At 43.4% G+C, this 15,555-nt stretch overlaps 1 protein-coding gene across 1 annotated transcript in view; it reads right to left on the bottom strand.

Annotated features, from left to right (window-relative positions):
- LOC308334571 (CREB-binding protein-like) overlaps positions 1-15,555 on the bottom strand; it is a gene marked incomplete at both ends in the record, with an annotated part of 61,494 nt that overhangs the window by 31,124 nt on the left and 14,815 nt on the right. Inside the window, 2 exons of the mRNA XM_080791371.1 lie at positions 6,186-6,467; positions 6,608-6,769. Coding sequence (XP_080647497.1) covers positions 6,186-6,467; positions 6,608-6,769 — 444 coding nt within the window. The remainder of the gene's footprint in view (positions 1-6,185; positions 6,468-6,607; positions 6,770-15,555) is intronic.

The raw sequence follows: 15,555 nt of genomic DNA, 5'->3' as shown, positions 1-15,555 counted from the left end.
ACATTTAATTAAAAAATATATATATGATAGGCAACTCTTTATCGACATGTCAGATAATACGGTAAAAGGTCATGTTGAATTCATTTTTAAATGGAAATATAACTGGATTCTTAAATCCTAGGATCCCTATATTGCTGTACCTGCAAATAATAAGCGCCTATCCTGACAGGATAGCAATAATAGACAAGTAGGATGCCCTGGCTATACAGTATGGAGAGTGTCTTGAGTGTGCAGGGTTTGATGAGGTCAGATCAACATATGGAAGGTCAGCTCCATATATGGAGATCTAAGGGTGGCTTGAGTGTACAGGGTTTGATGAGGGCCCAGGTAGGGCCGGGCCTTAATTTTCGGGCCTGTTGAGAACTCTAGTTTTCAGTCAAAATAAAGGATGGATGGGGTCCTTCCCACGTGACGTCACGAGGCATGATCATAGAGGCGTGAGGTGACGGACGGACTGACTAACTGGGAAATGCACGTTTTCATAGTAAAAAAAAAAGAAGGGCACACACTGTATTTATATCGGCCATCATTTAGTGCCCAAAACAAACATGTAAGTCCATAGACTTGGCTGGCAAACGATTTACGGGTACTTTGTAAGTGCTCTAAACAAACATTAAAGTCCATAGACTTGGCTGCATGTCTCTAAACAAACATTGTAATATCCTCAAAGCCCGTAGACTTGGCTGCCATATGACCTAATCTTCAAAAGCCATGCATCGGAGGGGCTATTCTCGATATTCAGACCGCAGCCATCTTGCCAGCAAGGTGATACCTAGGTGACACTTCCCATAGAGAGCCCATTCATCCTCTTTAATTATATTAAACAACGTCAAAATCACCAACATTGCAGCTGTAGGGAAAGCTTGAATTATCCTCTTTCAATCTGTAAAGTTTTTGTTTAATAAAACAGACATTTTATGAGCTACTTCCTGTCAAGAAATTCCTTGCAGATGATTATTTTCTAAATATCAGAGTATGGAAGCGCTCGTTATCATCAGTAAAGCAACCTCCTGCTGCCTCCAGCATTATGTGCACATTCAAAACAGGTGGTCCGTTGAGTGATAGTCAACGAGCACTTCCAAACTCCAGCACTTTACAGATTGAAAGAGGATAATTCAAGCTTTCCCTACAGCTGCAATGTTGGTGATTTTGACGTTGTTTAATATAATTAGAGAGGGCTTTTCTGTTTGGATGAATGGGCTGTCTATGGGAAGTGTCACCTAGGTATCACCTTGCTGGCAAGATGGCTGCGGTCTGAATATGGAGAATATCGACCCTCAGTAACATTCAGCTACTTCCTATAGCCACTCTCATGTTACATCTATTGTTTGCAAAAGCAATGTCTCAGAAAGTTCAACTTCACTCACATTGCATGGACACTGCCAGCTTTTCAGCTGGGGGCAGATTTACATTTTATTTAGTTTTGTTTATTTATTTCCCCTGAGTTTCTGGAAACAAAAAAGAATAAAATAAAAATACGTCTCATCTCTGACTCTGATGCATCTAGCCCAATTTACACTTCGTCATTTGACGGTGTCATACACCGAAAATAGCCATTCTACAAGCTCACAGCTTGTCACGTCCACGCCACCTTGTGAGCTTGTGGATCTGCTATTTTCAGCCCGACACCGTCAAGCGACGAAGCAAAAAGGAGGCTTCACAGTCGGCAGAAAGCAGCATGTTCGGGAGACAGCCTCCCCGTGGGTTTCTTGACAGAGGGCCTTTGTAGTTCACTCAGGATGTGCAATAGATTACTGCCAGTCGCATCATCCCGCGCAATACAGGGATACTAAGGGCATGCGTTGGAAAATTAAGAGCCAGCCATCAAAGAGGATACAGGTCATGGAAATGTCACATCATGACAAGAATGGTTAAATTCCCCTCTCAGCCGAGGAATATATATCTTTTGGTAACAAAGGACACAATCAAATACAATATAACTATCCAGCAAAGCTAAGGACCATAATTATAATATGATGTTGGTGAGTGACACCTGTTGTACAACAAAGTACAAACCAGGCTTTAGAAGCCATCGGGGCCAGTTCATATACAGTACATCTCATTCTCTGTCATCCTTGTGTCCCTTGCATGGCTCTACAGGAGCGCTCAGTCAGTCTGTTTGTGTGCTTTAACCCATTCTGGGAGGGAACCCCTTTTGGTGTTTTAAGCATTATGTTGTTGAAAAATAGCAGATCTACAAGCTCATAGCGCGCCATGAACTTGTAGGTCTGCTATTTTTGAAAAATCGTGAAAATGTGGTGCAAATCTTATATTCTTTCAGTGAGCGTTTTTTAACGCAAATCTTTGCTTCTGGGTAGGTGGTCACTGGAACTACATATTCTCAGATGTGGGTTGGCGGCCAATTACGTATCATTTTGGGGTCCTTGACATAAAATATTGAGCACCACTGATACAGAAACATGAGTATATGTATTGTATTTCAGAAAACTGTCAGAATTTAGAAGACAATTATTTATTTTTTCAGTCCAAAAGTCCAAAGATCTGAACTAACCCTTTAACCGGCCACGTAGTCAGACTAACGGGATATGGGCCTAACGTGTGCCCCCTTCTGGACTAGTGGACAACATGATGCCTTTGTACCGTAGCACTGTCTGAAAGAAACCATGGGCGAATGTTTTGTCTGCATACATGCACTTGCAATGATGTACAATGTTTTATCCTTCTATTTGTCTATTGGCGGGGAAGTCATGCAGTAAATCAAATGCGGAAGGCGGACATGCTGACTGCTAAGCGGCCTGCACGTTCATAAACACACACGCAATCCTATAATGTACTGTCAGATAGATTTTTATTGATTATATGTTTGTATGGAATTAAATGTTGTTCTTTTTGTTCCCCCGGCTGGAGGCCCTGATGGTTGTTTCAGCCCACTCATTCAGTCACTTCCTACCAGCACAAAGGATGTTTTATTCCCCTTGTTTGAAACTATCCATTTATCCACAGTTTCATTACTTTGCTTCCAATCTGCTGTGTAGATATTTATCAACTCACCACGCAAACCGGTGCCAATAATGACCACAGAAAATACATTAATTAACACCCAAAGTGAATGCATTTTATTGGCCTTTGATGACTGTTTTTTTTTTTTAATATATTATACATCTTCTCCCAGGCACTGATAGGGCAGCCATGCAATCACTCATTGATCATTGGGGAAAGGCATCGATGGCACACGTGTAAATATAGGACACCCATACATGCACTATTGGTTCTGTGATAACAACCTGAGTTAATTGGGGCAGGGTCAATAGAGGCCCTTTGTCAACTGAACAGTGCAGTCTGAGGGGGATCTCTGCAGTTATGCTGTAGGTCCTATGATTATGCTTATGTATCATCTTATGTGATTTTATGTTACAGTATATACGTTTGTGATCGTATCAAATTATATTGTATATTGTACAGAGTCAGACCTACTAGGCTACTTACTTCAAGCATTGTAGAGGCTGCCCAGCAATCCTATGAAATGTTAAATTAATTGCATTATACCTGAACTGGAAACTGCAAGTTACAGTAAATGTAATCATTTACATTTGCAAGTTCTCATAAAAGCCAAGGCTTTATAGATTCCAGATTGTGTAATATTGTGACGCACTTTTATTTGCCGTTTGTTTGGTTGCATCCCTTTTGCAAGAACAAGACAGTATGTGACGGAAAGATGTTATCAGCCCACAAATTGAGACGTCTGAATGTAATCCAGACATTCTAATCAGAGGGGACGCTTGGATGGAATAAAAATAAATAAAACGGAGGTTTGAAGTTTGGCACAGAAGACTAGTCCTCAGAGGAATGTATTTTTCTGCCTTCCAAGCCACGTAACAGATTCTATGAATATGTGATGGCAGTAAAAGAGAAGAAATTGTAAGTGGAGGACCTCAAAGGTCAAAACATGGCCGAACACTGAATTTGGATTTATATCCATTGTGATACCACTAATCTGCTCTTCTTATTTGCTTAAAAAATATATGTATATCTTTTATTTGCATTGATTGAGAGAGACATCTTTTTACTCTAGAAGACTTATAAGATCACGGATTTCCGTGTGTGTGTGGGGGGGGGGCAGGAATCTCAAACATTTAATTTCTCTTTTTGAAGAAAGACACCAGAGTCATTTCAGCATCAATTAGAGCTGGTGCCTGCTTCCATCCATCCCATGTGTTGAAGGGATTAGACGGCCACTTGCTCCCCCGGCTGCACATGGCCAAACAGGCTTATTTTGCACACACAGACGACGCGAGGCAAATACAACAGATGGTAAATAGAGATGGCTAAATCGAGCCCCGACCACGAAGAGGACATAAATGTATTTTGTTTGTTTGTTTGTTTGTTTTGTTTGTTCTCCTCCCTCGACGTGGACACAGAGAAGCTCGTACCACACAACACCCACTACACAATTGTACATATATTTTTTAACCCATTAAAAAAGAAAGATGGCATCTGTGTAACATTTTAGCTAGGTATATAGAAACACGATTTTCAGAAGATTCTGTGACGCGATGTGAGCTAAATTGTACATCTGCTACTTTTGAACAAAAATTAAAAGTAAGAATATTATTTTTTCTTTTGCACAAATCTTCTCTTGTAGGCCTTGCGGGGTAACCTGACTCCGCCAGATTGCGGCAGTATTGAGTTCACAAGTTCAGTAATAATTTCGAGTTGTAGTCTTGTTAGGTTGTGTTTACATTTTCACCAGTGGCAGTGCTTCAATACGTCATCAGTATCGCGTTGATCCAGCCTCTAGCGGCCGCATACGGCCGCATATCTCTCCGGTCATAAATGGCTCGGAGTGCATCGTCTCTGCCCGAGAGGGACCAGATGGGAGCAGGAGGAGGAACTCACTGCTGCCACCAGCTGGCGGAGTCAGGTTACCTTGGGGGGGTCCCTGGCACAAAACAGATGGGGGTCCGTGCAGCCAAATACATGTCAACATGCACCTCCTTAATATACTTATCCAAACAAAAAGTTTGAGAAGTACTGATTTATTACTATGGCATTTTGTAGGAAAACCACCTCAAGTCTTAATGGGTTAAACACGTGATGAATTCATTGTGGAATGAAAGAAAAAGGAATTCAGGGAAAACAGAGCGGTGACACTTAACGTATTCCGTCATACGATGGTGCCGCGCCCGCGCACCCTTAAATAGCAGATTCACAAGCTCAGCTTTGTGACCTTGTAACTCGTCTATTTCCACCAGCCTTACACAACAAAGTATAAATGGTGGCTTCATGTCTTCCAAGACGGACAGGGTTAGAAGTTCAGTGCTGCCCAGGAGAGTGGAGCCCCTCTTCCAAAAAACCCCAAACGATGGCTGTGAAGTTGTGCCAGTGGCAACTGAGCTGCCCACCGTCCTGCCAGAGAGAAGAGCTGCGAGCATGGCAGACAATGAAGACACCCTGCTGCTGCTCCATGCATGATACGTGAGGACAGTGGAGGTGCGCGCGAGCACACACTCTCTCTCTCTCTCTCTCTCACACACACACACACACACACACACACACACACACACACAGTGTGCCGTGGGTTCGACTCCGGAGCCCGACACGGCCTTTACTGCATGTCTTCCCCATAGAGTACGAGTAAGACGCGCGAACGCGGGAAGCGAACGCAGATCGTAAATAGCTCCATATATGGGCACAAAAGGGGCCAGGTCCACAACAATCAAATCATTCAGCTCCATATATGGGCACAAAAGGGCCAGGTCCACAACAAACAAATCACTCAGCTCCATATATGGGCACAAAAGGGGCAAGGTCCACATATACAGTAAGCGATGCAACACACTCCATATACAAACAAATCACTCAGCTCCATATATGGGCACAAAAGGGGCAAGGTCCACATATACAGTAAGCGATGCAACACACTCCATATACAAACAAATCACTCAGCTCCATATATGGGCACAAAAGGGGCAAGGTCCACATATACAGTAAGCGATGCAACACACTCCATATTTGGATAGCGGGACAGACACACGGACGGACGGACACACGGACAGACATGATCTGCTAGGTCTCATAGTAAGTGCTCACTGCGTTCGCAATTAAACGTTTACTTCTCAAAACCTAAAGTCAAAATCAAATCAAATATGTGAAATTGTGTTCTTATGAAATTGTTTATGCATGGTTTGGTGTTTTGTGTGTCGACAACAATGCATAGAACTCACCTCGCAGACAGTGCAGTGCCAGCGCGTCTCCACGTGGTGCTTGCATTCGTTGCAGGTGTAGACAAAGCGATCCTGGCCTTGGTTGTGCAGCTCCACCAGCATGCACATGCTGCTCCACTTGCACCTCCTCAGGGAGCTGAACTCCCAGTGCTTGTCCCTGGCCAGAGTCAGGAAGGCGTCGCGGCCGTCCATCAGGTCACAGGTCAGTAGGGGGTCAGGGTCCATGATGGGCGGCAGGGTGTTGACCATGGGAACGGGGTGCAGGTGGATCACAAAGAACACCTTGTGAAGAACAAAGCGGACAGGAGCGTTAGTGCATGAGCTAATACATTAATAAGGGACATGTTATGCAAACATTTAGGGGAACATCCAATCTTAATACTCACAAATGATTCCTTTCCAAAGACAAGACAACCATTTACCTCTTTGTGTTTCTCTAGGCTGGCATAAAGCTTCTGGGACAGGTCATTGGCTACATTCGGCATCCCAGGCTTCTTCTTATTGGCTCGGCTAACGCTGCCCTTGTTTTTATTGGCCTTCTTGTCGTTTTTCTTCTTGGCATTCTTGGTGTCACTTGGTGTGCCCTGTGGGCCAAATACAATGACAGATTAATCACACTCGCTCACCATACACAGGATTAAATCAATTAAATCAAATTGGTAGGTACTGTAGGATAGTATAGACGAGTAAGACGCGCGAACGCGGGAAGCGAACGCAGATCGTAAATTGCAATAACAATTAGAAAAAATTACGAATTAGTGTCACTCAGCTCCATATATGGTGCCCATATATGGAGCTGAGTGATTGCTGATGCAACACACTCCATATTTGGATAGCGGGACAGACACACGGACAGACAGACAGACGCACGCACAGACATGATCTGCTAGGTCTCATAGTAAGTGCTCACTGCGTTCGCAATTAAAAGGATAGAGACTAAACTGGCGCGAAGCTCTGCCCCCTCCGCTATTCATGTCAGTGGAAGTTGCTCAGTGGCATTTTGAAGCACCCGGAAGGCTGCGGGAAGTACCGTCTATTTCCGCATTTTTTCGCTGATTCAGCATTTGGACACCACATTTTGGTGTCCAAATGCGGAAGTGCAGCTGGGCTTTAACATTGAGCGCTCGGTTGCACGGGGTTTCCTCGTCAAGAATCCACGGGTCCGCCTGCAGTCCTTCCTCTTACCACTAGGGCTCAGCACTTCAACAATGGAGTGCCTAGCTGGCCCCTTGGTCTTCCCCCATCTCTCTCCCGTTTCCTGTCAGTCTACTGTCTGTCCCTTAAAAAAACCAATAAAAGGCGTAAGCCACAAAAAGAATATCTTAAAAAAAAAAAAAGAACTGATGAAAGGGTTTTTAGGGGTTGTACTGTATATGCCGTACTTAACAGAGCTGAAAACATTGTAATATTATTATATAGTGGTTCTTACATTCAATTATATTAAATTCGCCACTGTACCCTCGGGGGAACCGAAAGGTTTAAATGAACCGAGTGAACCGAGATCAGTGAGCGTGAGTTGGGATTATGACTTCCTGGCCAGAGTCAATGAGGGGTCAGAAGAAACATTCCAGGTCACGTGGTTCATGTATCCACATGTGCTTCATCAACACCCATTATGAGGATTCAATGTTTTGGATCCAGATACAGTCATGTTTGGATCCATAACAGTAGTGTTCTGTTCAGAGCTACACAGTAGCGTTGGGACTATTGGTTAAGTTACTTCGACCTGAGGAGGATTCTACAAATGCCTTCCAAGCAATAAGTAATACGTTTGGTTTGATTGATGTATGTTATATGTGTTTCAAGCCTTATGGCCTGCTGTAAAACCAATTGCCCTTCGGGGACACTAATAAATAACCTTGAACAAATCCTGACAGTTTTCTGAAAAACCCATGTTTCTATGTCAGTCGTTCTCAAACATTTTCATGTTGAGGACCCCAAAAATATTTGCATTTGGCCGCCGACATCCATCTGAAAATATGTTGTTCCAGGGAGGGACCCCCCTAGAAGCAAAGATTTGAGTTAAAAAACGTTTGCTGTGAAAGAATATATATTCAAAGATTTTCTTCACATTTTCACGATTTTTCAAAAATAGCAGAACTACAAGCTCGCTATGAGCTTGTAGATCTGCTATTTTTCATTAGCTAAAGTATAACACAATGCTTCAAACACCAAAAGGGGTTCCCGTCCAGAATGGGTTAAGTTACTATTTTTTTCTTCTTGTTATCTCTAAACAAATTCCAGATCAAGTGTACGATGTTTTTGGTTATTCATTTACAAATTTTACATGATCTGCTATTGCTGTTAAATAATTATTTACAACACAACTCCTTTTCTATTAATGGCTCTTCTCCTGCTCAGCACGCCCACTGATGCATAAGGTTACACTTTTACAAAAAGTGAAAATAGCCAAGCTCAGTAGTCCTACTGATGTTTTTGAAAAGCTTGGAATTTGGAGGAATTTTCTGAAAGGTTTTTGGAAGGTTTTCAGCTAAAGAGTAAAGACTCCTGGTATTGTCCCCTGCTCTTCCCTTGGTTTCCCGTCTCTCAGACACTCTCAGACAATAAAGCACAGAAATGCTATGAAAATACTTGCATGGTTCAGTTGATGACGACAGTGGCATTTATTCTAGGCGAGAGTCAACAGTACTTTGAGCACACTAAACGGTCCAGGGGTCCTTTGAGCTATTGACACGAACACTGTCACCCCAATATGGATGGATTTTTCCATCTAGGCTGTTATCGACTGTTTTCCATTTGTACTGGGTGGTTCCGGCGACAAAATGGATGTGTTCAATAAAACCAGCACGGCTTCATCCCTACCACATAGGCACCCTAGGGAAAACCCCTTTACCCACACAATACAGTAACCAACAGAATTAAAAACTGGCAGGCACAAGGACAAACACAAACAGCACTTCCACATCAATATCTGTTGCATGTCCATGCTAATGATACCATTGTGTTTGAACAGAATACTAAAGTGAGTGAAACCTACGCTTGGGAGTGCACATAGTATTATGTTCCTGTTCCCTCATCCCTATGTACGGTCAAAACATGTTGACAGATCATACTTATTTTAATTGCAATTTTATTGCATTTGCATTTTATTTTAATTATACAATGAACACATACACAACTTTATTTAACCACTTAAACCCTATTCAAAAGCCCCATTTCTGATATAAAGATATGCCAACAATAGTAACGCCAAGTTGAAAGTGTTTAATAAACAGGATATATCTGCTGCATACAGTAATTGCTGATACTGATGTCTTCCAAAAAAGCAAAATTATTGTTGAAATATCGGCCAAATATCGGTTGGTCTCAAATTAGAAGCAACTGGACTGAGGGCCCTCTCAATAAAGGCTTGCAAGGCTAGTTAGTTGTTCAGTGCTGATTGCTGGAGGCATGGCTGAGCTGATAGAGCCGATACTGCTCTCTGAGCAGCAGTTCAAGCCAGCCAGCCACCACCTTGCTGGGAGGTGGCAGGTTAGCTATGCCAACTGCACTCTCAGCTTTCAGCCAGGAGGTAAAACCCATCTGTTTCTTGATGCCAGTCTCAGTTTCAATATCAGAGCGCTATAAGCACCAGTGATGTTCAATAATGTTCAATTAAAAGGCATTAAGCTATAGGCCTATATGCCCTCAAATGCACATGTACAAAGATTATGCCGTGCTCACCAAAAGCTGCACAAGGTTTATGGTTGTGGCTGGATTTATGAATGTTTGCTTGCGCCGATGCCGCTGGCACCACCATAAGTCTTAGGTTTACGACTTGACATGTGTGTGATGTGTGTGACATGTGTGCGGTTTGTGACCTTTTGTGTTTTGTGTGCATGTTTGCACTTGTGAGTGTGGATGTAACAACCACCTGGATTTGAATCCCGGTCTGCCACAGGAAAAACACTTGGTCACTCGGCCAAAGGGCAAAAATAACCCTATCAGGATTCCCGGCCTCATGCAGGGCTATAGTCTGCTGCATGGGCATGGCTATTTAAGTAGAAGATTTAATAAGGTAGTCATTCAGATGTCCTCTTTTGGGTAAATTCCTTGCCCTGGTCACAAGCCTGTTAGCCTGCCTGCTGCATCTAATACGTATCTCCGTCAGTGCATCAACCAGAGCAAGCTGCTCACTCATTACCTTCATCCGGAGACGGTTAGGAGATTAAGTGGCTGTTTTGGCTGGAGGTAAGTCTTAAACCCTAAAAAAGAAGCGGCCACCTGCCAGCCATTGTCACCTCTCGGGGCAGCCTTGGAGGGCCATTCAAATACCAGGCGGCCAATGAGTGGCTGACTCCACACAGCGTATCCAAACGATATGGATCAGAGGGATCACGGCCCTGTAATGTTAGACCCACAAAGCAATGGGGAAGTGGTGGTACAGCATCTGATTATCTACCTGCTGCTTGCTGCTTCACGCTGAGCAACAGCACCTCCTTAATCTACTTATATCCATGGGGAAACGTCTTAAGCTGCACAAGGGGAGCAAATTAAAGCCCTCTCCCCAACGTACCCCCGGCACGAGTGCATGGTGCCCCCATCTGTATCCTTGGAGGGTCTTCAATCGGGACTTGTAAACACACCCTGGTGGGCTGGAAAGCTTTTTGCAATGTCCCTCTGTGTGCAGCGCTTCACTTGTGGGTGGATGTGACCTCACTGGGTCGGTGGATATAATATATCACGGGAAGTCTCACTCCTATATTATAGGAGTGAGACTTCCCGTACCACCTGTGATTGGCTGAGTATGTCATGGTGAGAGGAACTGACATCTCCGCTCCACAGAGTGTAGAGTCCATTCTAGTGTGCGTGTGTTATTATGAGGACCATCTTTCGGGTCTTCGCAAGCTCACAAGCTTGTTGTAGATCGGTTATCTCGGGTGCACAACACCACCACACAATTAAACTGAGGTTTGCAGTTACAAATTGCAAAATGTGGGAAAGAATGTGATTCATAATATTGTCCCGTACGGTATAATAGTATGTGTGTGTGCGTGCGTACATAATATGTTGGGGGGGGGGAACCCTCATATTTCCCAAAATGTACTTTTCAAGATTCAAATTCAAAAGCATAAAAAGTAGCAGATGGAGACCCGGGCCGGCCTAGCGGTCCAGGCACCTAGGCTGCTAATCCAGCCTGACAGTGTGTCACGGGTTCGACCTTTGCTGCATGTCACTCCCCATCTCTCTCCCCCCCATTTCCTGTCAACGTACTATACACTATCAAATAAATGCAGAAAAAAGCCCCCCCAAAAAAAAAATCATAGAAAAAATATATATATACAAAATAAAAGTAGCAGCTCAACCTTGCGGATCTGCTACTTTGGATGCTGCAACATGATGATCAAGTAGGTTAGTAGGGCATTTATGAAGAAAGAAAAAAACGCAAAGTTAAAATATGGAGATAGGAGCTTTTAGCCCGAACAGCGACGATATTTTATCTTTGTGCACATTGTGCCGGCGCCATGCAGGGTTGGCCCTGTCGTGTGCGTCCTTGCTGGCCGTGTTCTGTCCCTTTGTTCCAGGAAGTTGATAGGTCGAGCTGAGACCATGTCAGAGATGCAACACACCCGAGCGTGGCTGAGCTATAAATCACACCTGCAGCATCTCTCTTCCCCTGGCCTGAGCATTCATATACTGCAGGGGTTCTCTTCCCCTGGCCTGAGCATTCATATACTGCAGGGGTTCCCCTGGCCTGAGCATTCATATACTGCAGGGGTTCCCCTGGCCTGAGCATTCATATACTGCAGGGGTTCTCTTCCCCTGGCCTGAGCATTCATATACTGCAGGGGTTCTCTTCCCCTGGCCTGAGCATTCATATACTGCAGGGGTTCTCTTCCCCTGGCCTGAGCATTCATATACTGCAGGGGTTCTCTTCCCCTGGCCTGAGCATTCATATACTGCAGGGGTTCTCTTCCCCTGGCCTGAGCATTCATATACTGCAGGGGTTCTCTTCCCCTGGCCTGAGCATTCATATACTGCAGGGGTTCTCTTCCCCTGGCCTGAGCATTCATATACTGCAGGGGTTCTCTTCCCCTGGCCTGAGCATTCATATACTGCAGGGGTTCTCAACGTTTTTGGCCGGGGACCCCCGGAGATGCTTTGGCAGTGTCTCGGGACCCCCACCCCGCCCCCTCCCGACCCACAATATAAATTGACTGCTACAATAACCTTAATAATAGAGACAATACACCATAAATAAATACTGAAACTAGATAATCATTAGGGAAGGTTTATATGTGTACTATATGTAAACTCTTCATTTCCATTTTCCAGCAATTCAGTTGCAAAAAAAAATAATTATTATTTGGGGACCCCCAAAATAATCTGGCGACCCCCATAGGGGTCGCGACCCACGGGTTGAGAACCCATGATATACTGTACTTTGTGTATTTTGTGTTTCACATAAGAGTACATCATTCCAGGGTTGTATTTGCTGGGGCAGATGGGGAGGGGGGACTTTTGATATCTCTAGTCATTAATTTGTATGGCCGGCCGGTGTTATTCCTGCTTCTGGTCAGACTCAATTAATTAAATACATGCATTTCCTTTTGGAAAATGTGCTGCATGTTTGTGAGCTTGTAGATCAGGAATTTTATTTTATTTTCATATACGGCTACTGTAACATGTTAACCCTGCGACGTACTAGCGTCATGTCCAGGCAGTGTACTTGTACATCAAGCTGCCTCACGCTACAGAAATAGGAGATCGGCTCCTGCCCTATATGGGCCTCATGACTCAGCAAGGCTTACTTACTTACTTACACTCTCGTTAGCATTGTGTCTATATGAATGTGCTTGCATGGCAGACTGCGCATGCACACAAGACTGAGTTCGATTTGCACATTTGATCTCTGCAAATGCACGTTAATAGCCTTTACATGCCATTAAAAGGCCAACTGCCCCATGTCAGTCTTCCAAGTGGATGCAATCCTTTGGATGCCGTTCACCGCACGCTCAGTCAACAGATTCGTGCCCCGGCACATCAAGTCCCGGAAACAGCTGTGTCACCTCAATCTGATTTGCCCGGCCCCTACTTTTGCAGCGCCGCACCAGCCAGCAGAGCGGCTCATATTGGTTAATGGAGCCCCAAGCAGCTCTCACTGCTGTTACTGTCAATATGCTGTCAAATAAATGTATCGAAGACTTCTAGCATACGTTGTTGGGAAGAGGGTGGGTGTGTTGACTTGATAATGATCCCGTGCTGACATGGAGAAACACCGCAGAGGCACTATGAGAGATTGCCAGTGTTGGGGAAGTTACTTTGAAAGCGTAGCTTGTAAAGCTACAAGTAGCTCACCATGGCAGTAGCTTGATCAAGCTACATAGCTACCCCTGGAGAAATGTAGCTTGTAAAGCTACAGCTACATGGAAAAAGTAGCTCAGCTACTTTTTATTTTTCAGCGTTAAATTGAGAATGTACATGCGGTGCATATGAAACAAAATATAATATCCTACAAAAAAGTCACATGCCACGATGCCAGCTGAAATATGCCTCTCAACGGATTTATTTAAAAAAAAAAGACTTAGAGACTTACACAAATAAAAGAGGATCTGTTGAGGATACTGTGTGTTATACATGGCATTTGATCGTCAATGTTAACACATCTTAACTGTAAAAAAAGAGACCCTTGTATAATGAGATAACTACACCTACATTATAACTAAACAACTGTTACATGATGACATTTGATCGTCAACATTTGAAGACCCCTGTTCTAGACAGATTTTCCCCCATTAAAGAAAGGATAAAACAATTAGAGGCAGCTGTTGGCTTGTCAAGAGCTGACATGCCCTCAAAGCAATCAGAAAAAGGAACAGTCCTTGATTTTTCAAAGGGGGTTCTAGTACAAGAATTAACACAGCAACTAATGGTCAAAATGAATATATTTATTTCATGTTATTGCCCAAAATTGTAGCTTGTAACTTGAGTAGCTAAGCTACCAAAAATGACCCAAAAAGTAGCTGAGCTACTTGACGAGGTACACCAATATGAATGTAGCTAAGCTACCACAAGCTACAGCAAAATGTAGCTAAGCTACGTAGCTCAGCTACATGTAGCTTAATACTCCCCAACACTGGAGATTGCACTGCGGAGGTGGACCAGGGTCAAATGGTGGTGGTGGACATGGGTAGATGTGGAGGATATCCTCCGCACGCTGTAAGATATACAGTAGTTATATTTGTATTTCTTTTCACAACCTAGTTTAAATTGTGTGGGTGGGTGGTGGGTTACATAACGATAGGGGAGCGAAGGTGCGAGAAGCAGGCTGGCATGCAAATGCATACACCATACAGTATAGTAGTCGTGGCTTTCAAGGATTCAATACAAATGCAAACTACAAATGTTCCTCGCCTCATAGATCAACAACAACGCTTACATCCAACAATTTTGTTTCTTATTTGGTTAATGTCTTCCGCTTCAGCTCAAAACCGCTCTCAAAGGGCACCTACGGACGGCTGCAATTCGAAACTGGACCCCATAAATTCTGAATCCCCCCACCAACACCTTTTCCCCCTCACTGTATATATATTTTTTTTCCCTTTTCAACTCTTCTATGATGATTTCCTATTTTTGGCTATATAGAAGTGTATATTTGTGTTATGATGTTATGATGAATTGAAAATGGTGGACCCTCTTGTAAATTAGTGTAATACTTTATGGTGTTTTTGTATTGAGTTGTACTTGAAATGTACTGTAATTCTACAAACTGTTAATAAATACTTTAATCAAAACGTCTCCAAAGCATTTATATAGTGCTCTGCAATTAAATCCCTGCCATATAGCACTTACTGCATGGATCCAGGTTGGGCACGGGCCACATAACTCAGACAGGGTTGACTATTATTAGCGATTATGAATGAATGGGATCGCAGGGTGTGCCACACATTAGCCATCCTAGCTCCTAAATTAATTCCCTACTTGATACTACATCGTCACACAAAAGCATTGAAAGTAGCACATCCACAAGCTCGAACCACTTGTAGATCTGTTACTTTGGCAGTTTTGGACATAATGTTTCTACCCGAAAGAGATGATATGCAATAGATCCTTGTATACTAAAGGAGGGCAGAGATACAGAAGATACTGTTTTGGGGTGTAGAAAATTACTTGCCACGTACATTTATTAAGAGGAATATTTTTTAAAGGATTTAAACAGCACCAGGGAACATGGTTCACACCATCAAACTGTCCTGTGTTAAATCAAGATACAGTGTCACAGCATCTTCCGCTGCTCTGCAAAAAGAAAAAAAAGAAATCAGTCATTCCGCCGGTGTTTCTCAAATGACCACAAGCAAGGACACTCGCCAAGGATACAAAAATAACATTCTAAAGTGAATATTACGTCTAATAATTGGATTTGCCTCCT

Source organism: Protomyctophum bolini (genome assembly GCF_963924005.1).
Source record: "Protomyctophum bolini genome assembly, chromosome: 19".
Taxonomy (NCBI): domain Eukaryota; kingdom Metazoa; phylum Chordata; class Actinopteri; order Myctophiformes; family Myctophidae; genus Protomyctophum; species Protomyctophum bolini.
The sequence above is the reverse complement of the archived record's forward strand: the minus strand, read 5'-3'. Positions and strand labels throughout refer to the sequence as shown.